A 23,464-nucleotide genomic window follows, 5' to 3' on the forward strand; every position below is an offset into this window, starting at 1 on the left:
TCTGCATGCACGCAGACTCAAGCCCCCGCTGCCCAACCAGCAATGCTCTCGGGTGAAGCTTTCCAGGGCTTGTGGCGTCAGAACAGAAATGTCACTGGATTTTCTCTGACCTCAGTGTCATTTCGCCCCCCTGCCTTCCCTGTCCCATTTATCCCTAGCAGCTCCTAGCACAGGGAGTTCAATAGCCCAGCATCAAGCAAGCAGGGGCAGCACCTCCTTCCTGGCGTCTCCTTTGGTGGGTGGACGTGGAGCCAGAGTACATATATTTACACAGGAAAGCAAACAGATGCAAATCTCTGATCTAAGCCTCTCGTGCTTGATTGGGGCAGAGTTCATTTTTCACAGTGAAAAGTGCCTTTCCGGAATGATTTATAACCCCAGCGGATCCGTCGGAGTTGGAAATTAGCCGTTTTAATTGTCAGGCGGACAAAAGCAGGATTCCAGTGGCTGTCGCCCCAGCAATTTTTCATTCTCCGTCAGAGGGATGAGATGATATAAATCACTCCTTGTGGCCCTAATAATCTTTCTATAAATATCAGGGAAATTCATTTTTTGCTTGGGGGGAAAAAAATTAAAGAGAAGATACTTTGCCTCTATGGCAGTGTTTAAAATGTGATTCCAAATTAATTTCCTTTCGCCTTTCACAGCCGGACGCCTTATTTGTCAAAGCTAAAGATGTTTGAACAGTGGAGGTTTCTCTCCCTCCTCTTTAACGTTCATTTTTCTAAGGACCTGCCAGAGTGATGGAAGACAGCTCAGGAAACCAGATCATGGCCAGAGCTGTTCTCAGCCCTTCGGAGGAGAAGGCAGGCTGTGCCACAGAGCTGGGAAGGACGGGGAGAGGTGGGACGTGCTGGAGGATGTGTAGGGATCCAGGGAACTTTGCTGCCTCTCATCCCCCGTACTCTCCGCTATCACCTTGGATGTCCCTTTGTTTGGGAAGAGGGGTGTTGGCTGGGATCTCTGGCCCCTTGTGCTTACCTGGGCGGGATCCACACGTTTCATCTTGTTGGGATGTACTGGTGATTGCCATAAGGATGTGAGGGGCACTTCCCATGGAAACGAGGGGGCCAGACATCAGCCCACGGGCGTTGGGGGTCAGGACCACGCTAAGCCTGGCATCAGATGTGTCACAGCCCTGCATCGCACAAGACATTTGTCCCTTGCATCTGTGCCTCATCCTCAGAGGCACAGGACCCCCTTTTCCAGCTGCCCCCTTGCTGGGCAGAAACTGGGATCGAGCATGAATTGCCACAGCTACTGGTGGGGTCCTGAGGTCTGCTGGCTCCGAACATTCCCAGCTTCTGGTCCCATGGCATGTTCTGCCACAGCCACCCCAAGGATGAAACCCCTCGGGGTCCCCCTCCCCGGGCAGCGCAGTCCTGCTGCCCCACTCGCTTTTCCCCTCTGGTTTCAAGGCTCTGAAGGACTTTGATTCCCTCATCCCCTGTCACCCGCATCCAGCCTTGGATGTGCTGCGCTTTCCTCCTTGAAACCTATCAGCCCGCAGCAAGACACGTTAGTATCTCTCATGCACAGCAAATAGCGACTGCTCTGCCTGAATAGCAGAATAAGCAATAGCGTGGGTGAAAAGGATCTGTCCCAGCAATTTATCAGATAAGAAGACAATCAGTATAATTCACCTTGTTTACATGCAGCTGCTGTACAGGACAAACAAGAGACCCATTTCAATAAGGTCAGTGCAATTAGAGAGATGGGAAAGGGGAGCACTTTGACCCTGAGGCTGCTTCTGTGGGAAGGGAAGAAACCCACAAGCCACCCCCTCACACAGGGCTGGGACACGTGCACCACGTCCCCTGGGTGGATGCAGAGGTGTACCGTCCCCTGGGTGGATGCAGAGATGTACCGGGAGGATCAGGTGGCGACAGCGGCTCTTCGCCCACCCCACTCCTGCCTCTCTGGGGAGGGCTGCTGGGGTCCTGAGCCACCGAGGCTTTGGGGCTGTGGCCCTGGCGTCGGCGTGAGCCTTTTGGGATGGATCTGAATTCCTTTTTGGGCAGATCTGAATTCTTCCTTGGGCTGCGCCTGTCACCAGCTACCAGTGAGCAAAACTGGAAAGCTGGGCTAAAATCTGTTTAGCTGATTGCGAGTTGCACACGCGCAGAGAGTTGGTTTGGGCCGTCGGTAGCGGAGTCACGGCTATGGATCATGGTGCTGCTCTCTGGGAGCTGACACAATCCAGCCAGCCAGCCACCAGCCATGGAGACCTCCAGGAGTGCAGAATCTCCCAGGAAGATTTTTCTTTAATGAACAAGTGAAAAAGAGTAAAACAGAAGGGACAGGCCCCCTTCCCAGCCGTCAGAGCAGGTGGATGAGCCTTTGGCAGCAATGCAGTTCCCAAAGAGCACCTTTGCAGTATATCCATGGGTTTCAGGAGCGGGACTCGCTGTTCAAAAGTTTGGGACCAGGCATCTTAGCCTCTGGGTGTCCTGAATGCTCTGGCCGCTTTCCCACTGCGGTGCTCAGAGGCTGCAGCTTGGCTGGTGCCTTTGGCTGGAAAACAGGGATGAGGGAGCAACAATTAAGCAACTGCTGCTCCGTCAGCCCGCCATTTGCACATGAGGATGGGTGTTTGTAGCCTGCCAGGCCCGAGCGAGAACAGCTACCAAACAGGCATCTGATGCATGTGGAGCAGACTTTACCCAGCTCTGCTTAAGCTGAAAAAAGGCCCGTGTCCTCTGGAGAAGGAGAAGAGAGGGAGGCTGTCGCTGCCGGGACCCTTTCCCCTCTAGCTCCCAAATGGGGAGAAGGGCTGCTGGCCCTTTGTGGACAATCCCCTCTGCTGCTGGGCTCTCTCCTGCCTCCTGTGGCACACGGCTGGTGGAAGTCGATCTGGAGAGTCTGGATAGCAATCTGGAAGCCAGTTAATTTTTTCCAGTTGGTGGGATTCATGCTGATGAACCAATCAGCAAATTTAATGTACCTTAAACCTTCCTTGTGGGCAACTTTAATCGAGCAATTAAAGCACCACAGCATTGCTAATTAAGAGGAGAAAATACCCAGCTTGGCAATTATGTGCTTGTGAATACAGTTTTGCATCCATGGACATTTATGAAGAAAGTCAGTGGAGACTGACTTTCCAGCTGGTGGGGAAGTGGGGAGCAGAGCTACGTGGCATGAGAGGAGGGGAAACCCCACCTAGCTTCACCCCATCACCCATGTACTGTGCTGGTGAGCACAGCCCTGGCCAGACAGGGTCAGGGCAAGCCCTAGAAGCACCAGGGGACACAACGACACAGGGGAAGCCATTGGCAGGGGAAGCCAGGTCAGAGACTCGGACTCCAGCTGTGCTGGGCTGGGCAATCACCTGCAGCCACGGCAGCAAACCTTTGCAGCCGTGTGAGCAGATGTGGTCCAGATGCCGGCGTTGGAAGGGGAGGAAAGCACGTGAGCTGCGCTCCTTGGGCTTGGGTGCGACCGTGAGCTTGTGTTGTGTTTTCATGGGAAACTGCCAATACAGGCTGCTCAGCTGGGAACAGGACACTGGTCTGGCTGGGCTGACTGCAAGAACACTCCATCTTCTTGTCTCTGGGCTACACCGGGCCCCCAAAAATGTGTGTGTGTGGGTGTTACACATGCCTCTGTCAACCAGCAAATCTGGGATTTCGGGCACCCATTGCCAGGCTGGGCTCCACCTGCCTTAGGTCCTGTCTGGAAGCACGCGTACCACGTACCAAGCTGACAGATAAATGTGTGTCAAAAGAACCTGTCACTGTGTCTCCAAGCAAGCACGTTGGAGTGTTTCACGCTCCTTTACAAATTGGTGTGGGTCTCAAGGAGACTCCCCACGCGAGTCCCGGCGTGCACGAGCCAGCTCCAAGCCGCAGGTTTGGTGGCTGTGCTGCACCTCGGGGACGCCTGCTCGGAGCACCCCCGTGCCTGCCGGCAGGGGTCCAGGCTGTCACACCCCGCGCTAGGCTGCACCAATGCCCCGGGAGCCCACCGCCGACGGCTTCTGCCGTGGGTCAACCGAAATCAACCGTTCAAGGGCAGGAGCAGGGATAGTTTTCAATAATGCGCTATGGGAGTTACGCAAACGTCCTTTCAGCGTTGCCAGGCAAGAAAATCAAAGACACTTAGCGACTCACAAGATTTTCGCTGCTGGTTTGCCAGCCAGTCAGCTGCTTTTTAAAATACAGGCAATACGGACTGGTAAGATTATATCGCCTTCTGTTTATCCCATGCAAAGCCCCGCGTCATACACACAAAAACCAAAACCAGTTTGTTTTCCAAACCACATAAGCTCAGACTGTTCGGGATCCAGGTGTCAGACTTCAGATGGGAACAGACTGCAAAGAAGATGTGTCAGAGCCACAAATTGCTTGCAATTAGGAAATTGTCCAAATTACTTGGACATTAGGAAAAACCTCTTCCCCGGGAAGATTATCCAGCCCTGGGATGGGATCCCGGGATTCACACTTGCCTCATACCAGGGCTTCCAGCTTACAGTCCCAGACCCGGCTGCTAATCGGTCCGTTTGGATCCCCGGTCTGCTGCGCTGTGTGTACGTGGATAATTCAGCACAGTGAGCATGCTGGAGAAGGCAGGGCGCAGGACATGGTGTTTTCAGTATCTCCAGCACCTTCAATCCCTCCTCTAAAATTCAAGCAAATGACCAATTGCATTTACTAGGAAAACAAAACCAAGCAGTGTCCCCCACCCCCACCAACACCTAAACCCATTTATTTTTATTTCTGGTTTGGAAGAAACAAAAAGAACAAAGATGACTGCAGAGCCGCCCTTTCCCCACCAACAGAACAAGATGGGGTTTATCCCTGGCTGAATATTTTATTGTTTGCCACTTTTCCCTGAGTTTGCTGCGTTCAGTCACTGACACAGATGAAGGGTGAGAATGATGCTAGACTGGAGTGCAGGGTATTGATGGGGATGAAACAAATTTCGTTTGTGCTTGGTAGGTCTCTGTAGCCCCTACAAGGAGCGCCGAAGAGCAGCTGGACTGTGATAGATGGATCTGGCAGCATTCAAAGACCTTCAGCAGTTTTGGAATGTGGGTTGTTTGGTTTTTTTGTTTGAACTCTTCCACAGAATTTGGCCAGGTTCAGGTCATGAGCACAGGTTGTTGCTCTGGATTCAGAGTGTGCAGGTGCCTGGGAAACTGCTGTTGGGGAGTTTAGAAATAAAGTCTGCGGGAAAGACCCGGCGTTTTGCACCAGTACTTACACGGGGGATGGTGCAGTGCAATGGGAGGCTGGGGACCTTCAATTCTCTGCCAACACGTTCAGAGGTTTGGTGTCGCCGCCTTGCATGGGGAAGATGCTCCTCATTCCCACAGAGCATCAAGACTATGCCAAAAATTTGTTCTGTGCTTGGCATGAGAACCAGATCCCAGCTGTGTCCCTGCTCCTTGGGTGCCGACTTCTCCCCCCTTCCCGAAAACAACATGCTGCTGCTGACACTTCCCTATGAAGGAGAAAGGGATCCAAAAGCTGGTGGCGCTCAGCTGTGCAGGGCGAGGGCTGCGCTGGCCCCTGCGATGCTCTTCACTTGCTTCTGCCCCAGAGCTGGGCACCCTTGTTACAAAGCTCAGCCCCTGTATATATCCACAGCGATAAGCATGCGGTGAGAGGGCTCACAAACCCTCCAGAGCTGCATACTGGTTCCTGCAGGGGCTGGGATCAAGTTCTTGGTGTTTAGTATGTCCTTTCTACATGTATGCGTCTTTGCTCCCAGAAGCCTTGCAGCAGGGATGCAGGGTTACCTCCAGCACCGTCATCTGCAGGGGGGGCTCCCATTCAGCCCCGCTCCTTCCCGAACACAGCGTTTTCTGGGTTTGTTTTTGGTCTGCTGAAAACTGTTTTTTTTTTTTTTGTTTTTTTTTTTTCCAGAAGCCTTGGATAGTTCTGTCTAAAATCCTTCAACAAGTCTGAGATTTGGAAACAGCTTTTTTTCTAATTCTAGCGTTAGGCCGTCTGTTTCCATCCGACTCCTGCAAGCTGTAGCATTTCCCCAGATAAGCTTTATAAAAAAGCCTTTGCTCCGAGAGCATGCCAGGCTGTCTCACCTACATAAGCCTGCACAGTGTCACCTCGACTTTGCTCCTGCAGAAGGATGTCTGCACCGGGCAGCCAAGCAGCACTCGCAGCAAACTGGGATTTGGATGTTTCCTGCTTTTTTTTTCTTTTTTTTCTTTTTTTTTTTTTTTAAAGATGTAGGGAAGAAGAATCACAGAATCACAGAATGGCAGGGGTTGGAAGGGACCTCTGGAGATCACCTAGTCCAGCCCCCAAGAGCAGGGCAGAGTCAACAGTGCTGATTTCAAGGCAAGAAGTGAGACTGGCTGATTTTTCTTGTGCACCATGCTCAAGTCCAGTTTGGGATGCAGCTGGTCTGGACCACCATGCTACCAGTTTGCCCAGAACCACAAATGGAATTACTCCACTGGGAAGTGCAGGGCCCTCCTTATACAACTTGTCCTGGCAGGCCTGAAAGCTGGGCGTTGAGCAAGAAGCTGTGCAGAGTGCCCTTTGCTGCATGTGCCATCTGCTTGCAGCCTGATGTGTAGGATTTTGCGAGCTTTGCAAAACCTTGGTGGGTGAAAATTCCCCCTGTTTCCCACTCTGCAACATTTAGGGGTGTGAAGGAGGGTGAGATGGGTTGAATTGTGGGAAAGAAGGGCCAGGGACAGCCCTGAGGAGAAGGACTTGGGGATGCTGGTGGACGAGAAGCTCAACATGAGCCATCAATGTGCACTTGCAGCCCAGAAAGCCAACTGCATCCTGGCCTGCATCAAAAGAAACATGGCCAGCAGATCCAGAGAGGTGGTTCTGCCCCTCTGCTCTGGTGAGACCCCACCTGGAGTACTGTGTCCAGCTCTGGAGCCCTCAGCACAAGAAGGACATGGACCTGTTGGAGCGGGGCCAGAGGAGGCCACAAAGATGATCCAAGGGCTGGAGCCCCTCTGCTGGGAGGACAGGCTGAGGGAGTTGGGGGTGTTCAGCCTGGAGAAGAGAAAGCTCCGGGGAGACCTTAGAGCCCCTTCCAGTCCCTGAAGGGGGCCTACAAGAAAGCTGGGGAGGGACCCTTGATCAGGGAGTGTAGTGATAGGATGAGTGGTTATGGTTTCAAACTGAAAGAGGGGAGATTTAGATGAGATCTGAGGAAGAAATTGTTTGCTGTGAGTGTGGTGAGCCCCTGGCCCAGGTTGCCCAGAGAAGCTGTGGCTGCCCCATCCCTGGAGGGGTTCAAGGCCAGGTTGGATGGGGCTTGGAGCAGCCTGGGCTGGTGTGAGGTGTCCCTGCCCAGGGCAGGGGGTGGCACTGGGTGGGCTTTGAGGTCCCTTCCAACCGAAACCATTCTGTGATTCTATGATTTTATGAGGTGGAGCCTGGGGTGATATGAGACGACTTCAGGTGTGCGGAGTGGTGTGACGGGCTGTACGTCAGTAAGTGTTGGAGGTGGGAAGGGTTGTGAGCTATACAATGGGGCTGCAAGGTAGGAAGTGGGCTGTGTGACGGGCTGTAAGGCGGTGCTCAGGCATGGGAGGTAGGACAGTGGTCGGGGGTGTGAGACAGTGTAGGGGCAAGCAGCACCCAAAGGATGTACAGAGCATCAGCCATGGGAAACAAGACTTTGCCCGAGAGAACCAGCCCAGCCAGCCCCCAGAACCCCCTCCAGACCGGCCAACCTGGGGACAAAGCCTGGGCTGACCTGGGATTGCAGGGAAAGGGGAACACGGCATTGCAAAAACATGAGGTTTGGGGCAATCGGGTGGATACCTCTTTTTCAGACATAACTGTGAATAACGTGCTTCTGTTTCAGTGCCTGTGTCATGTGGGAGCTGAGAGTGGAGGCATCACGCTGAAACTGGATCGAAAGGAGCTGGGATTTTGTGTGTTAGCTTCTCTCGCAGCCTGGAGGGCTCTGGGACCGGTGCCTGTCTCTGGCTGTCACAGTGGCTATGACGCCCTTATTTCCATCTCTATCTCATCCCAGCACTGCCAAAGGGAGGTACATGGCTGCTCTTCTGGTGCTTGCTGATGCCCAGCTTTATTTCAGGGTCAGGGAAGGGGGCAATTGGTGGCACCACTGCCACAGAACTGCCCCACGGCACCCTCCCAACTGTGCACTTGCCCTGCCCAAACCTCCTGGGCTGAGGATGGAGCCCAGAGGGAGTGACACGGCGTCAATGCTTGCATTTGCAGCCCCACTGAAGTAGCCCTTGGTGGTCCCGCCAGGGCCACCTGCAGAGCACTTGTCCCAGACGGTGACTTCAGCCTGAGGAGAGTGGCTTGTTCCCGGCTAGTGTATCCTCGACAGGTTCATCTATCATCTCCCGAGCTCTGCCAGCTTATTAGCAGATGTTGTCCTGTCCCCAGAGGACGGAGAGGGAGGGAAACAAATGGACCGAACTACAGATGGCTGGCAGAGCTCGCTGTTTCTGAGACAAGCCTGCTGCTCCAGGGTCCCTTGGGCAGGCGACGCATGAGAGAGTGGGGCTGGTGGGCTGGGAAAAACAGGTAAGGTGTGCTGTGCAGGGTGGGGGGATCAGTGGAAGCCCCCTGGTATTGACCCCAACAGGCTGGGGTGACAATTGGGAACCCACCTATGCGACAGAGGGCTGGAGATGTGCTGTGCCAAGCACAAGGTTTAGTGTTGGTTTTTGTAGGCTCTGCTTGTGATACCGGGACCAGCCAGGTGTCTGGGCAGCAAGCCCAGTGTAGATGTGCAAGTCTTGAGCTGGGGCTGTGGGTGAAGGTCTGCTGCCATCCCTTGTGCGCTGCAGAACCACACCGTGAGAGGAGACTACAAGGACAGGCAGCCTCGGCTGGGTTTTGCAGGGGGAACGGCACTGGGGACAGAAGGAGAACACCAGGAGCAGGACTGCTGGTGGTCCACAAGGAGGCAGGACCCGAGATCCTCAGACAGAGAGCAAGGGGATCAATTGCATAAAATAATTTAAAAAAAGAAATCACCACCTTCCGCAGGGCTCCTGGGAGGGCACTTCTGGCGGGTGGCAGTAGCTGGTTGCAGTGAAGACAGCAGGACAACTGTTCTGCGCCTCCCTGATGGGTGGCTTCAGATATTGGCAGCTTCAGTGTGTGCTACAACCATAGTTGTGGAGCCCTGTAGATTTTAGACCTGGTGCGTTTCATTGAATTTTTCTCGCTGGCCACTTCTCTGACAATTTGCTCCTACCAGAGCTAACGAGGGAGGTCCTTGTCTTCTACATGCCATTGGCCTGGCACGACAGAGCTCAATCCAGAGTGGGACATGCCTGTCATCCTGTACTGTAGGGTTTTCCTATCTTGCGCAGGCTCCTAGCTGGTGCCCTCTCCCATGCCTGTGAAAGGCTTTGCACATGTGTCCTGCGTCTAAAGCAAGCACCGAGATGCACAGAGGTGCGTGACCCCATCCAGGGCAGCGTCTGCCCCGGCCCCAGCGGCTCTCCAGGCCTCCTCGCGTGCTTCTGCTGTCCAGGTGCCGGGACGTGGCTCCCGACGGCTCTGCCCCGGTGCACAAATTCACCTGCAATTTGTCGTTTAGGGTAATTTTCCCCCTGAGTGCATCTAAAATAATTGTGAATCATTGCTACAGGTAATTAACAGGGATTTTTTTACAGCATTAAATGCTAAGTGATTACAGTTGCTTGGTGCAAATCTGCTGAGCTTTGTGTTCCTGTCCTTCCTGCTGGCCTGTCTCGCCATACCTGATGTGGTACTGATTTCTCTGCCCTTAATTAAATACTGGTGGGGGGAACCACTCCAGTGCCTCTTGAATCAAGAGCTGCTGGTTGCTGCACGGGTAGAGGTGGCGGTGGCGCGCAGGTCCAAGGGGGATTCACGTGAGTTGAAGGCAGCAAAGCCTGCCATGCACGCTGCCCAGCGCAGGCAGCGGGGCTGTCTCACTGCTCGGTTCCCACCTGGGGGGCTGTGCTCGTGCCGTGTCTTCATCCTTTCCCACACAGTAAAACTGGGAACTTTTCTCTCTGAGATATTTTTTGGTGGTTTTTTTTTTTTGTTGTTTTTCCCCTCCCCCTGCAGCTGGCTACCTCCCAAATTTGTCCCCACCTGAGAAGAGGGTGTAACAGGACTCGTCTCAGTCTTACACCCAAAAAGAAGGCGTTGCAGACTAACGAGTGTTGCGGCATCAGGCAGAGGGCATTCGGTAAAGGCAGAGAGTCCCTGGCTCCTCTTCTGATGCCATCGATGGGGTGAAAGGTGTTGAGAGAGCTGCGCAGCAAAGCAAACCCCGAGCTGCTGTAATTTCCCTGTGCATCACAGCCTCCTTCCCTTCCACCCCCAAGTTTGGGCATTTCTGCTCCTTGCTCTGATGCCCTTTGGGGAGTGGAGAATGACGAATTTAGGAATGAACTCCAGAGCTGCTGGCCTTGGCTTTTTCCAGCCTGCTGTACCAAGATGTGATGATACCAACCTGCGATACCAACATCTCTGGCGTGTGCGGCACGTGTACGTCCTGCTGGGGGTATTGCTGCCCTGTCTTTAAGGTAGCGTTAGGTGCAAAACTGCCACAGAAGCTGGTGACAGAGTCTGCAGAGGGACCAGCAAGCCACCAGGGACGTGTGTGGCTGCAGCACTGCCTTCAGCTGCCATTGCTGGAAGTAGCTTGGCCATAAAGAGGCCGTTGTATTACTGTGCAGTGTGTGATATGTGAAATATCTCGGTAGCAATCACGCCAAGGAGATCTGTGGCGAGGCAAGGAAAGGAGTGTTATTATATAAGAAAACAAATCGGCACCTAGAAGCAGAACAAACAGACAGCACAGAGGGACCCAGACCACCGGGGATGCTGGATCGCAAACAAAACCCTTCTACATGCTTGGAAGCAAAAATTGAGGCTGTATGCAGAGCTGGCCACTGGGGGTAAAGACGGGAAAATGAAGGTATTACTACCTCAGTAGGGGAAAACAGAAATGACTCAGAGTCAGGATTAATGCTTGAATCACTGGAACTGGTCCTAGAAGTGCTTGATAAATACGGGAACACAGACAGAGCCTGTTTTTCCTTACTTGGAATCAAAATCTGCAAGAGAGGACAGATCCTTCCACCCCCAGACAGATACCTGACATGCCACATGTCACTCTTGAGCTAATCAATTTTCCTAATGAGATACGAGTTGCTTGTTTGTGTGACAAATGGTTCACCCGAGGGGCTGCCGGGAGAGGTGGGGGTAGGATGGAGCAGACCGATGCCAGCCCCGGCGTGGGATGAGCGTGTGCTCCTGCCGCAGAGCCCCCAGCACCGGGAGGTGTCAGAGCAACCGAAGGCGGGTCGTGCTGTCAGAAAAAGCTCAGGCTGCCTCACTTGGCCTTGCTGTCCTCCGCAGAGAGCAGGCAGCGTGCGTGCACTGCCGGTTTGCCGAAACGTGAAACAAGAGAGGGTGTTCTCCCTTTGTTTTGTGCAAGGAAACTTGTTGCTTTGTACAGCACCGCGTCAGGGGCTTGCAGAGGGATGCGCACCACGTCCCAGACGTGGAGCTTTTAATTCTTGAAACCACCCACGCGGGTGCTCTGGGGCACCTGGGCGCAGCCAGCATGAATGGCGCAGCGAGCACTGTGAAGTGAGGACTGTGCCGTAAATTTGACCCATAAATGACGGTTCTTAGAATAATTAACGAGGTGATTTCCAGTACTGCCTGGTTGGATCTTTGCAGTGCCCCGGGGCCAGGCAGTGGCCCATCGGGGTGGCTGCAGTGGGGAGAGCTCTGGGCAGCCGGCACAGTGCAAGGAGGGCACCTCGAGCTCTGCAGCTCACGAAAACTGGAGGCACCCAAGTCCGCTTCTGAAACAGTGGGGAATGGGTACCAGGATGGCAGCAAGTACATCCTGGGGGAGACTAAAGCAGTTTTCACAGAGCCGCTTTTTCAGCCGGACCAGGCACTGGGGAGAAGGGCTGGTTTCTCATGCGCTGGGAAAGGGATGAGAGTGGGGTCCAGCTCTGTGCTGGTGGGATCCACTGAGTCGTGGGATGCTCCTCGTCCAGGCGCATCCCACTGATCTCTGCCCCTTCCCTCCCCTGCAGCCTGCCAGCTGGGATTTTACAAGTCGGCCCCCGGGGACCAGCTGTGTGCAAAGTGTCCCCTGCACAGCCATTCGGAGAGCCGGGCGGCCCGCGTGTGCCGCTGCGACAGCAGCTTCTACAGGGCGGTGCAGGACCCCCCCTCGGCTGCCTGCACGCGTGAGTACCCCGGCTGCCCAGGCACCCGTCTGCGCTGCAGCGGGGCAGGCGCCGCGTCCTCAGACACTCAGATGCTCCCTGGCTGAGGCCAGCGTGCCCCCTTCCCTCTCCGCATGCCCACCAAGGCGATGTGGCAGCATTTCAACCCCGTGTCTCCCTTTGGTGCAAGAGCTGAGACGCCCTTAGCTGCGCTCCCTCGCTGCCCTCCGTCTCGTCCTCATCCTGCTGCTCTCCAAGCAACCCTGGCCAGAGTCTGCTTCCCTCCTGGGGCTCTCTCCTGTGCTGGAGCAGAAGAGGGTGAGACCATGGCTCTGACGGCAAGCTTGCCTGCTCACGCACCAGCCAGTGTGCCGACCGCTTGCTGGCTGCTGTCCTTTGCAGAAATGCTACGGGTGGTCGGACCCCTGGGGGCCCACGGGGCAGTGCAAGTGTTGCTGTGCTCCCCTTCGCTGTGGGTGGACGGTGGCACTAGGGCTGGTCATGTGGCTCCAGTTCAGCTCTCTGCAAGAGGCTGCTTCGAGGGGCCTGGTGCTATTAAAAAGGGACAAGAACATCCCAGGAGGAGTCATCCTCTCTGTAGTTGTTCCAGGAGGGCAGAAAGGTGTGGGGCTGCTAGCTGAAGCCAGGGTGAAAGACAGGTCAGCAACATCTGACTTGTGCTTCCCTCGGGGATATCCACCCAAGATTGTTAATCTCCCCAGAGAATGTGAGTTTGCCGTCCCTTTAGGTGAGCAAGGTCCTGTTCTCTACCGTCCAGCCCATCAACGCCCTGTCTCTTCCCCCAAAAGCTTCATGCAGCCCCATGGCTTCCTGCTTCCCCCCCAGAACAAACATCAGCTCTTGCCTGCTTGGCATTTGGCATCCTGATGCAGAGCATCTTACCTCCCCGGCATTTCATCCTGAGACCTGTCTGGGTCTTTGCTGCCTTCTGTTTGGAGCACTCTCCCCTCCGGGCAGCTCTGTATTCCCTGTAGCACTGTTGTACGTGCAGGTACGTGCTGCCCAAGGTGCATCTGCCCGTTGGTCCCATGCCCCGCCAGTCCCAACACACTTCGGCAGCCGCGGCTCTGCCTGAACCTCTGCTTCTTTTCCAGGCCCCCCCTCTGCTCCTGTGAACCTGATCTCCAGTGTCAATGGCACCTCGGTGACACTGGAGTGGGGCCCGCCCCTGGACAAAGGCGGCCGCGCTGATGTCGTGTACAACGTGGTCTGCAGGCGCTGCGCGGGGGACGCCGGCCAGTGCGAGGCGTGTGGCAGCGGGATCCGCTTCGTGCCCCAGCAGATGAGCCTGGTGCAGGGAGCGCTGACGGTGACCAACCTCCTGGCCCACACCAACTACTCCTTTTGGGTGGAGGCGGTCAACGGCGTCTCTGACCTCAGCCTGGAGTCCAGGAGGGCTGCAGTCGCCAACATCACGACAAACCAGGCAGGTAGGAGGAGCAGACACCCCCCAGGCTTTGCCCGTGTGGGTGATGTTGATGTTGCTCCGACGTTGCCCCAGCCAGTATGTGCAGGAGGCAGAACCTCCATTAGCAGCCAAGGGCTGGTTTGGTGATGGGCATGGGACCCCCAGGAGATGGGACCCCTATCCTCTCTGCTGATGGAGGTGGAGACAAGCTGCTGCCCAAGGCAACTCTTACCCTTCTCTGGTTCATGGTATCCTTTTTCATTCTCCTTTCCCTCCACTCCAGCCTGCAGCCGCTGGTGGAGGCTCCTTTTCTGCAGGAGACAGGGGGCACGGAGAACACTTGTTTGTTGACAGGAACACTAAGTGGAGCATGAATCTTTCAGGCTGTTCCTCCAGCCTTCTGTCCCTTCCCAAAGGGCCAAGCAGCAGTTCATGGTCTGCTCTTAGCTCACACCAATGCCAGGACCTGGCAGGTGACAGCAACGTTTGCTGGGAAAAGCCTCTCTCATGCATGTCTCATCTTTGCAAATCCCTTGCTGTGAAATGCTCTTTCCCCGGGAAATACTTCTGAGCAATGCTCTACTCCCAGGTGGGCCAGGACCTTGCTCCAGGGTCACCTGGGCATCTCCCCGGAGCAGAGCCCAGCTAAGCCCCGTTCCATGGAGAATGCTGCAGGCAGAGGGGACAGGGCAGGGACTGACCCTTCTTGTTAATCCTCCCAGTTGGAAACGAGCCCACGGGAACTTGCTGTGATGCCGAGCCCCTTCTGCTCTCACGGCAGCAGTGCCAGCAGGAGAAACCCGGGGAGTCTCGCTGGGTTAGCTCATGGCTGGCACGAGAAGAAGGCCCTTTTGTTACCAATGCCTGCCTGTGGCACTTCTTCACCCCTCCACCGAGCCCATGTGGAAACGGTTCGGTCCTGCCGGCTCACTCCTGCGTGATCCCTCCAAGTGCTGACGAGCGGCATCAGCGTGATGCCTCGGAGTGGGATGCTCTTGGGAAGTGATGAATATTCCCATTTGAACCTCTCTTCTGGAAAGTGGATACTGAGCAGGTGCTATGAAACCAGGAGGGTTGGGAATTTGGTAGTGATTGAAGTTTAGCTGCCGTGCCTACGTGGTGCTCCAGCTGCTGCACATCACAGAGCATCCCTGCCCGCCAGGAGGGGCTGAGGGACCCCTGCTGCACTGCACTGTCACTTGCCCATGTTGGGTGCTGGTCACTCTTGTCCCCCCAGCCACAGGTGGCCGAGCAGGGCAGGCGCAGGTGCAGCAGAGGTGCCCTGGGGCTGTTTGGAGAGATGGTTTGCAGGTTCCTGCAGGGTTTAGCTGATTCCCTCCATCCCACCCAGTCCCAGCTCCCCCGGGGTTCTGTGTGCCAACAGTGATTTCTGCTTCTTAAAGGAGGCAGCCCAAAGATGAACTGAGCTAAAACTGCCACCTTTCAGTCCCTGGGTGCCCCACTGCTGCCGCAAACCCTGCGGCCCCTTTTGGTCTCCGTGCTGCTGCAGCCATGGCAGAGAGCAGCTCTGTCTTCCCCAGAGCTGCCACATCCCACTTTTCATCTGGCAGTTACGGTCGTAAAGGGTGCCTGACCCCTTCCCGTAAGTTGGACCCAATAGCTGGCACTCTTTGGGGTCCTTCCAGAGTGGATTTTCCCAGCGGGAAAAGAGGTTGGTGAGTTGGCTCTTCCAGCCCTGGCAGCTCCAATTCGGACATGGTAGGTACAAGGACTGATTCACGGGCTACCAACCCAGGCCCAAGCAAATGACAAGTATCTCAGGGCAGGAGAGCACCCCCAGGGCACCTTTAGACCTTTAGGCACCCTGACCACCCCACTGGGCCTTTGTCATCTCCCCTCTCCCTCTTCCCCTTTCCCTCTCCCCCTTCCCCAGCTCGGGCAGGAGGGGTGAGGGTCCTGCCAGGGAACTCCATGGCCTCCAGACCCATGGCCCCTTCTCCTTTCTGGCTTCAGATCACCACGAAGCACCGGTGTCCCCCTCCTGTGTGTGCTGGGACAGTGCTCTCCTCTTTCATGTCCTTGGAGACTGCTCACTCCATGGGAAAGAGATCCAGGCAATTGAAGTGAACAAGAGCCCGCTTGCAAGCCTCTTCTCCCGTCCTTCAAAGCACTCATGTCCACGCGGCTTTAATTAAAACAGAAACATGGTTTACACCAGGGGTCCTGCATGGGGCTCCGGTTCCACCCTTTCCTGCTGCTGTGTCCTGCTGCCTTCACCCCTGTAGGACCCCACCAGCAGGCACCTAACACCCTGCTGTCTGCACCCTCAGCCCCGTCCCAGGTGGTGGTGGTCCGTCAGGAGAGCACGGGACAGAACAGTGTCACCTTGCTGTGGCAAGAGCCAGACCAGCCCAACGGCATCATCCTGGAGTACGAGATCAAGTACTACGAGAAGGTAATGCTGAGCTTGCTGCCGCAAACCGGTCCCAGCGTGGTGAATTTATACAGTTTAAATCCTGCTGGTGCAATTGCTGCTATCAGCCAGCCTTGCACAAAGGACGATTTTGGAAGACTTTGTGTTGCTGTGCTGATGCAGCAAGGCTTTTGGTGTTGCTTTTCCCCAGGACAAGGAAATGCAGAGCTATTCCACTCTGAAATCCAAGGGCACCACTGCCACCATCTCCGGGCTCAAGCCTGCAACCCGCTACATTTTCCAGGTTCGGGCTCGCACCTCTGCCGGCTGTGGGAGGTTCAGCCAGACTGTGGAGGTGGAAACGGGGAAGCCAGGTGAGTGTGTGCAGTTGTGGGATGTGGGAAATATGGGACAGGGAGCACGGGGGATGGCGATTTCCTTGTCTGTGGCCATTGTTCCTCTGCCAGGAGGGAGGGTGGAGGCACACCTCCTGGGTTTTCAGGCTGCAGGGCTTGCTTGAGGTAGCCCTCCAGAGATGTGCTTATACATTAGAAAGAATAGGGGAGGAAGGACATAGCAGTTAGGGTGGGGAAGACCTGGTGGGGTCCTGAGGCTCCAGACTCCTCTCTGCGCTGGTTTGCTGTATCACCACGGCTTTCCCAGATCTGTGCCTGGTTTCCCCATGTGTAAATGGTTCCTGTACAAAAAAGCTGGGGCTGGATGGGGAATGGTGCTTTATCTTTGAAGAACATGACCCCAGTAGGGCAGGTGAGTTTCTGAGCACAGCAGAGCGCTCCTCACTCCAGCTCACCTCCTTCTTACCCTGCTTCTTCCAGTGTCTCTCCGGTACGACACGATGACGATTGTCTGGATCTGCCTGACGCTCATCACTGGCCTCGTTGCGCTGCTGGTGGTCCTAATCTGCAAGAAGAGGTAAGTGTTTTCTGGTGGTCAGTGCAGCTTGTCACCAAGCAGGGCAGGAGGGATGGGAGAACTTGGGTGCAAATTGGCTCCTCTCAGTTTGTCCAGAGCATCCATAGGTCAGTGGTTAATAAGCAACCAGGAGACTTCATTTAGAAGTCACTGTGCCTCCACCTTCCCTGGGGCAGAACCGTCTCCAGACCTTCTCCTCATGCCAGAAGGCTGAACAGCAATAGCAATAGCGATAGCCATGGCAATACCTATACCAGTATGAGGGCTGAAGGGATGGGCTAGGAGGAAGGTCAGGAGTGGAAAGAGCTCTACTCCACCAGAAAAGTCTAAGGAGGACTGTGTGCTGTTCCATCTCAGCATGGCTGAGCCAGGCATCTGGAACACACTTTTCACTGCCTAGAGGAGACAAAAGGGCAGCAGCTTTTAGTGCTGCCAAGCCTTGGAGAGCACCTGGAAGGTACCTTGCTCCAGGCCAAAGTGTCTGTCCATCAAGGTGCAGGGATGCTGCTGGTAGAGGGCCAAGTGTTAGCTGCAGCTCTTCCTGGGCTGCCGACAGCCCTGGCACACAGTCTTCCACCCTGCCTTAGGGCTGCTTGTGGGAGCAAGGGACAGGAGCACCTCTTCTGACCCTTGTCTCCCTGTGGCAGGCACTGCGGGTACAGCAAGGCTTTCCAGGACTCCGATGAGGAGAAGATGCATTATCAGAACGGGCAAGGTAGGACCCTCCCTGCTGCTGCCCCTGGGGTGTGAAGGACCTCAGCCCTGTGGATGGGCAGGGACCTGGACCATTACCCCCTGGCACTGCTGTGCTTTCCAGGGGAAAGGGGTTTGGCCACTGACTGCTTCTGGGGATGTGTCTAGGAGAGCTGAGCAGGGACTCTGATCCCAGGGGCATCCAGGTAATGGGGCTGAAGGGCTGCACAGTGTGAGATGGGACTGCAGCACTTTCATCCTGGGTAGCAGCAGGCTAGAAGAGTGGAAAATTCATCACAGGCGAGGGATGGGGGGTTGGTGGATGGGGACAATCACACGGAGGATACCTGGGTAGCCACATCCTGGACTGCTTTGAGCACACCGCTGTGCCAAAGAGTGCCTTGGGTTTCCTTCGGGCTGCAGCCTCTGTGGCCCCTCAGCATGTCAACCCAAGAAGTCCTACAACTGCCCATCCTCTGCCCAGCTGCTGGGTGCCCCTACTTCTTGGAAGGGCTGCCTGAAAGAGCTTATCTCCTCTCTCCACTTTGAAACCTGGCAGTGAAGTTCCCTGAGTCCAAGTTCTATGTGGACCCCCACACATATGAGGACCCCTGCCAAGCCGTGCATGAGTTCACCCGTGAAATTGAGGCATCACGGATCAAGATTGAAAAGGTCATTGGGTCTGGTGAGTCCCCAGGGCATGAAATAAACTCTTTGGAGGTATCCTGGAGCAGAGGGCTGCTGCTCAGCCACTGTGGCACCGATGGCTCAGGCTGACACAGCAGACGGCTCAGCCTGTCCTTCATGGGTGCTCCAAGGTGGCCACCCTGCTTTCAAACCTTGAACCAAGCATCTGGAGTGACAAAATACAAGAGAAATTGCAATCAAACTGTTAAGTTTTCAGAACAAAAGGGATTTTTGCATAGGAATAGGGGCTTGCAGGGAAGCATAGGGCAAATGCAGAGCTGGAACTTCACCAGCAGCACCTCAAGGGCTTACCCCAGAGCAGTGTTAGGAAGCCTGGCTGAATGACATACCTGCTGCTCTAAGAGACCCCCAGATTTGTTCATTAAAACTGGTAAAGCAAGTGCCAGTGTAATCACTGCTCTTGGCCCATTGCCTTCAGTAAAAGGTATCAGAGAGAGGTGGCTTCTGATATTTCTGACCAGTTCCCACTGGAAGCTGGAGATGGGCAATCCTTTCTGGACTCAGAGGCAGCGATGCACAAGGAGCCCAGGAGTCCTGAGGGGCTGGAGTATGCTGCAAGCACGCTGGCAGATTGGGTGATCTGTGGTGCTGGTGGGTCAGCGCGAGAAGCTGAGGAGCTCCCCATGCCCTCACCTTTCCTTGCCTTGCAGGAGAGTCCGGAGAGGTGTGCTACGGCCGTCTGAAGCTGCCAGGGAAGAGGGAGATTCCCGTGGCCATCAAGGCACTGAAAGCAGGCTACACAGAGAAGCAGAGACGGGACTTCCTTAGCGAAGCCAGCATCATGGCGCAGTTCGACCACCCCAACGTCATCCATCTGGAGGGAGTGGTGACCAGGAGTATGTGCCTGGCGCGAACGGGACCCTATGGTGGGGCAGAGTTGGGACATTTCTCCCTGTGGGCACCCTGGGAGATGGGGGTCAGGGACCACTTTGGGTGCCCTCCATCCTTTGGCAGCCCCAGTTGCTCACTAGTGAGATGTCCGTTTACCTGGGCCCCCTCCACCCCACCCCCTTGCCTTCTCTTGCAGGACAAACTTTCCATGCGGCAGTTCCTCTCCTTGCTCCGCAGTGCGCCCCAAGTCAGGGCTATTGGTTTAGGAGATGTCCTACCCATTAGCATTTATTTTAAAGGCTGCCTGTATTGAATCATAATTTGAAGCCTTCCTTCAAAAAGGCACATTCTGATGCAAAGTGTTATGCTAATGGCATGCAAATTTCAGCGGGACAACAAAGCTGAGCTAGCCACATCAATAGCACCTGGAGGGAGGGGTAAGTGTCAGGGTTATTGCCACATCCCCACCCTTGTGCCGGTCCTGCGTGGTGCAGAGGTGAGACCGCTCTGCGGGGCTGCAGGATATCCATGGGCCTGGATTCATGTCTCTCCCAGTAAAAGCCTGGCACTGGGCTTCCCGGAGGAAGGTGACTTCTCTGCTAACTTGACCTCCCTTGTCTTCTGCAGGCAAATTGGTAATGATTGTTACTGAATACATGGAGAATGGCTCGCTAGACACCTTCCTCAGGGTAAAGAGCTCTTTGTATTTTTATTCATCGCACATCCCCCTGGGCTGAGTGACTGGAGGAGAGGCTGGTTTCTGCTCCTCAGCCTCACGGCCGCTGTGACCCCTGCATGACAGTGGTGTGCTCTGGGCTCTCACCTCTCCAGCAGACACCAGCTCCAGGGCATCCTGGCTGGCTCCCCGAAGCAACACTGCAAAGGCAGGGCCACCTGCCGGAGCGGCGTGTCAGAGGCGCTGGGAGGGCAGGAGGTTGGTTGGGGGGACAAGAGAGATGCACTGGGTTAGAGGAGGTGCTAAGCCAAAGATGAGAGGTACTACGGGGTCAGTTTAATGACAGCAGCATCAATAGGATGCTGGTGAAAATCATTATGAACTCTGGGTTATTTCCTCTCCAGAAACACGATGGGCAGTTCACCATCATCCAACTGGTGGGCATGTTGCGTGGCATCGGAGCGGGTATGAGGTATCTGTCTGACCTGGGCTACGTGCACCGGGACCTGGCCGCCCGCAACATCCTGGTGAACAGCAACCTGGTCTGCAAAGTGTCTGACTTTGGCCTCTCCCGCATCCTGGAGGATGACCCCGATGCTGCGTACACCACCACGGTGCGTGGCTCCTAGCGCTGCAGTCTCGCTGATCCTTACTGACAGTGATTGCCCCGGTCCACTGACAGATGGAAAAGTTAGACACTCTCAAGTCAAGGTAGGCAGGGAACAAGTGGAAATAGTCACCTCACCGCTGATATCTGGACCAAGAGCACGAACCCAAAGAGCTTCTGAGCCTTAATGCATTGTCCTTAGTACAGGGACATTCCAGAACTGAAGTGTGCGGTGAACAAAGAGAAGCAGGGTGGGAGAGCAGGGAGGTGATCAGACCTCCCCAGCCAACAGCTCCTGTCCTCACCCGTGGTCCATTGCACAGGGACACTCTCATGTCCCTGCTGGAGTCCTTCCCTAGACTGTTGTCATGGCTTATCCCAAGTGGGAACCAGGACCATGAGCTGTTGACGCACCACCACCTGCTGTGTGATAGGGGAGGAGAACTGCAAAAAAAGGAAACCTCGTGGATTGAGCTAAAGACAGTTTAATAGAATATATGGAAGAGAAGATAATAATAACAATAATGATAAAAGAATATACGAAATGAGTGATGCAATATAATTGCTTACCATCTGATGATCAATGGTCCAGCCCATCCCGAGCAGTGATTGCGGATTCCTGCCCCCCGGCCAACCGTCATTTATATACTGAACGTGACGTCTATGGTATTCCTTTGGCCAGCTTGTCCTGGCTATGCTCCCTCTCAGCTTCTATGGGGAGCTGAAAAATCCTTGACTTAATATAAGCATTACCTAGCAACAGCTATGTGTTATCAATATTATTCTCATACTAAATCCTAAACACAGAGGCTAGTAGGAATATCAGCTCTAACCCAGCTGAAACCAGGACAGCTGTGTAGCTCCATCCAGTGCTTCAATTGTCCTAGGGGCATTGGTCAGTGTTCTCGTACACTTCTCAGGAGTGTGGCCACACACTAGCTTTTCCATGTGACTCTGCCTCATTCAGGGAATGGAAAGGGTAGGAACTGGCTTTGCAACCTACATAATTTTTGTTTACAATAGGACACTATTGTCTGTGAAATAATTTTAAGATTTTCTGGCCAACATGACAGCTCTGGAGCCTGATGCACGCTTCCACTGGAGGTCATTGGAGGGCAAATGAAATACGTTGAGGGAATGTGCTCTTTTTGCACTTCTCTGGCCATGAAAGGACTTAAGTGTGCCCACCAGGCACACCTCTGGTGGGGCAAATGTTGTGGATATTCATTTCTCAATGGAGGTCAGTTTGGAGCTGCAGCTGAGGAGTCTGAGCATCAGTTTTCTGAAGGACTGGGACTAGGGAAGCAGAAAGAGCTTGGGGCTAGTTTGGGATAGTTCACAGCACTGCAGAGCAGGACCCAAAGCGGTTGCAGTTCTGAGGGATGAGTGCACAGTAGCCCAGCCTGGAGAACATGGTCTTCATGCTCCTGTCTTGACTTCAGCCAGGTGGTGAAGGGAGACAGAATGTGTCCCATCTGTGTCTTTGTGTTCAGCTGCTCCTTTTGGTTTCCCAAGGAATAACTTGATATTTCAGATCCTTTAATTTTGGGGAAGGTTCCTGCTGCTTGGTTCAAGTACATAATCTTCTGCATCTTGGCTTTGGGACTCTCGGAGGACGGGTAAGAAGGGGCCCAACATCAGCCAGGCAGCCCATCTCCTTGTCTGTGGCCTACAGAGACACATACCGCCTGCCCTTCCTCCCACCAAACCAGCCTCTGAGCTTTCCCCCGGTGATTTTAATCCTTGCAAACAAATTTCCAGAAACAGTACGTCAATGACCACACTGGGTCAGGAAGGTGACCTGAGTGACCAGAGCCCATGAACTGACCTACCTGCTGACCCTTTCCAGTCCTGCCCAGTTTCTAGAGACATTGCCTCATGTTCCCAGTGTGAACGCAAGCAAGGAGGTCACTGGAGGGTGGAGCATCCACTGGGCATGTTGCAAGCAGAAGCTTTGAGGTATGTTGGCACAGTGCAACTCAGTAGACCCCGTTGCTCTGTAGGAAGACTGGGTGCATAGTCTGGATAAAGCTGTACCACAAGGATGCAGTGATAGGATCAGGAGCACAAGATATCTGGCAAGGTCTCAGTCAGGGTATACCGAAAATAAAGATGGTTTCTTGTTCAGAAACTTGTGATAAGATGGCGTCCTACGTTCCTCCTCTGTTGTTCTTAACCGGCTCAGGAGATATCTTCCCAATAGAGACTCTCCTAAAGGTCACATCATTCATCTTCAGTCCCCATCAAGAGTGTGCCAGAGTAGGCAGGACTCAGTTGGGTGGAAGCAACTCTCCCGAGACAGGGATACCTGAAAGGTGTTCCCAGGCACGTCACGCCTGCCGCAGCTGTTCTGGGAAACCCACCCCATGTTCCCTGTGCCACGACTTTCCTCTTCAAGTGGCTGGTAACCACATTTGCAGCTTAAATGTATTCTTAGCCCATTTATTGCTGATTTTTGTCAGCATGATCCTTTAATTCGACAAGTCCTCCTCTTCAGTGCTTGCCTGACAAGGCAGTAATGGACAGGGAGCACATGCCATCGCTCTCCTTGTCTGCTCAAGTCAGGCTCTCTGCCTGCTCCCCCGTCAACTCCATGCCTTTGTGCTCCAGTAGCTCTTGACTCTGCCTCATCACTTCAAATTCCTCTCTCTTGAACACTGCCAGAATTGCGCATGAAGAAGACCTTGTAAAACAGCACAGATTTCACCTTACTTTTCTGGAAATACCTTGAAGTCACCCTTCAGGTACACCACTAGGCTTATCTTGTGCAGACTGCCTCCTCAGTCCTTTCCAGAAGATGCCATCCCAGCCTATTGCTTGTCTAACCCGCTGTCCCAGCTGCAGAGAGGTAGGGGTGCCTGAGCCCTGCATGCTCTGAACCTCCACTGTCGCTTACTTTTTCAGGGGGGGAAGATCCCCATTCGCTGGACGGCTCCGGAGGCCATCGCGTACCGCAAGTTCTCCTCGGCCAGCGACGTGTGGAGCTACGGCATCGTCATGTGGGAGGTGTTGGCCTACGGCGAGCGCCCGTACTGGAACATGACCAACCGGGACGTGAG

General features: G+C 54.5%; 1 protein-coding gene across 3 annotated transcripts in view; it reads left to right on the forward strand.

Annotated features, from left to right (window-relative positions):
- The window catches only part of EPHA8 (EPH receptor A8), a 52,983-nt gene that overhangs the window by 24,474 nt on the left and 5,045 nt on the right, over positions 1 to 23,464 (forward strand). For all 3 annotated transcript variants that reach the window (XM_063353846.1, XM_063353847.1, XM_063353848.1), the window contains 11 exons: positions 12,020 to 12,175; positions 13,270 to 13,605; positions 15,875 to 15,999; positions 16,169 to 16,331; positions 16,794 to 16,890; positions 17,538 to 17,605; positions 18,143 to 18,268; positions 18,942 to 19,127; positions 19,750 to 19,811; positions 20,203 to 20,412; positions 23,310 to 23,459. In XM_063353846.1, coding sequence (XP_063209916.1) covers positions 12,020 to 12,175; positions 13,270 to 13,605; positions 15,875 to 15,999; positions 16,169 to 16,331; positions 16,794 to 16,890; positions 17,538 to 17,605; positions 18,143 to 18,268; positions 18,942 to 19,127; positions 19,750 to 19,811; positions 20,203 to 20,412; positions 23,310 to 23,459 — 1,679 coding nt within the window. The remainder of the gene's footprint in view (positions 1 to 12,019; positions 12,176 to 13,269; positions 13,606 to 15,874; positions 16,000 to 16,168; positions 16,332 to 16,793; positions 16,891 to 17,537; positions 17,606 to 18,142; positions 18,269 to 18,941; positions 19,128 to 19,749; positions 19,812 to 20,202; positions 20,413 to 23,309; positions 23,460 to 23,464) is intronic.

The sequence above is a fragment of the Chroicocephalus ridibundus genome, chromosome 16 (assembly GCF_963924245.1).
Source record: "Chroicocephalus ridibundus chromosome 16, bChrRid1.1, whole genome shotgun sequence".
Classification (NCBI taxonomy): domain Eukaryota; kingdom Metazoa; phylum Chordata; class Aves; order Charadriiformes; family Laridae; genus Chroicocephalus; species Chroicocephalus ridibundus.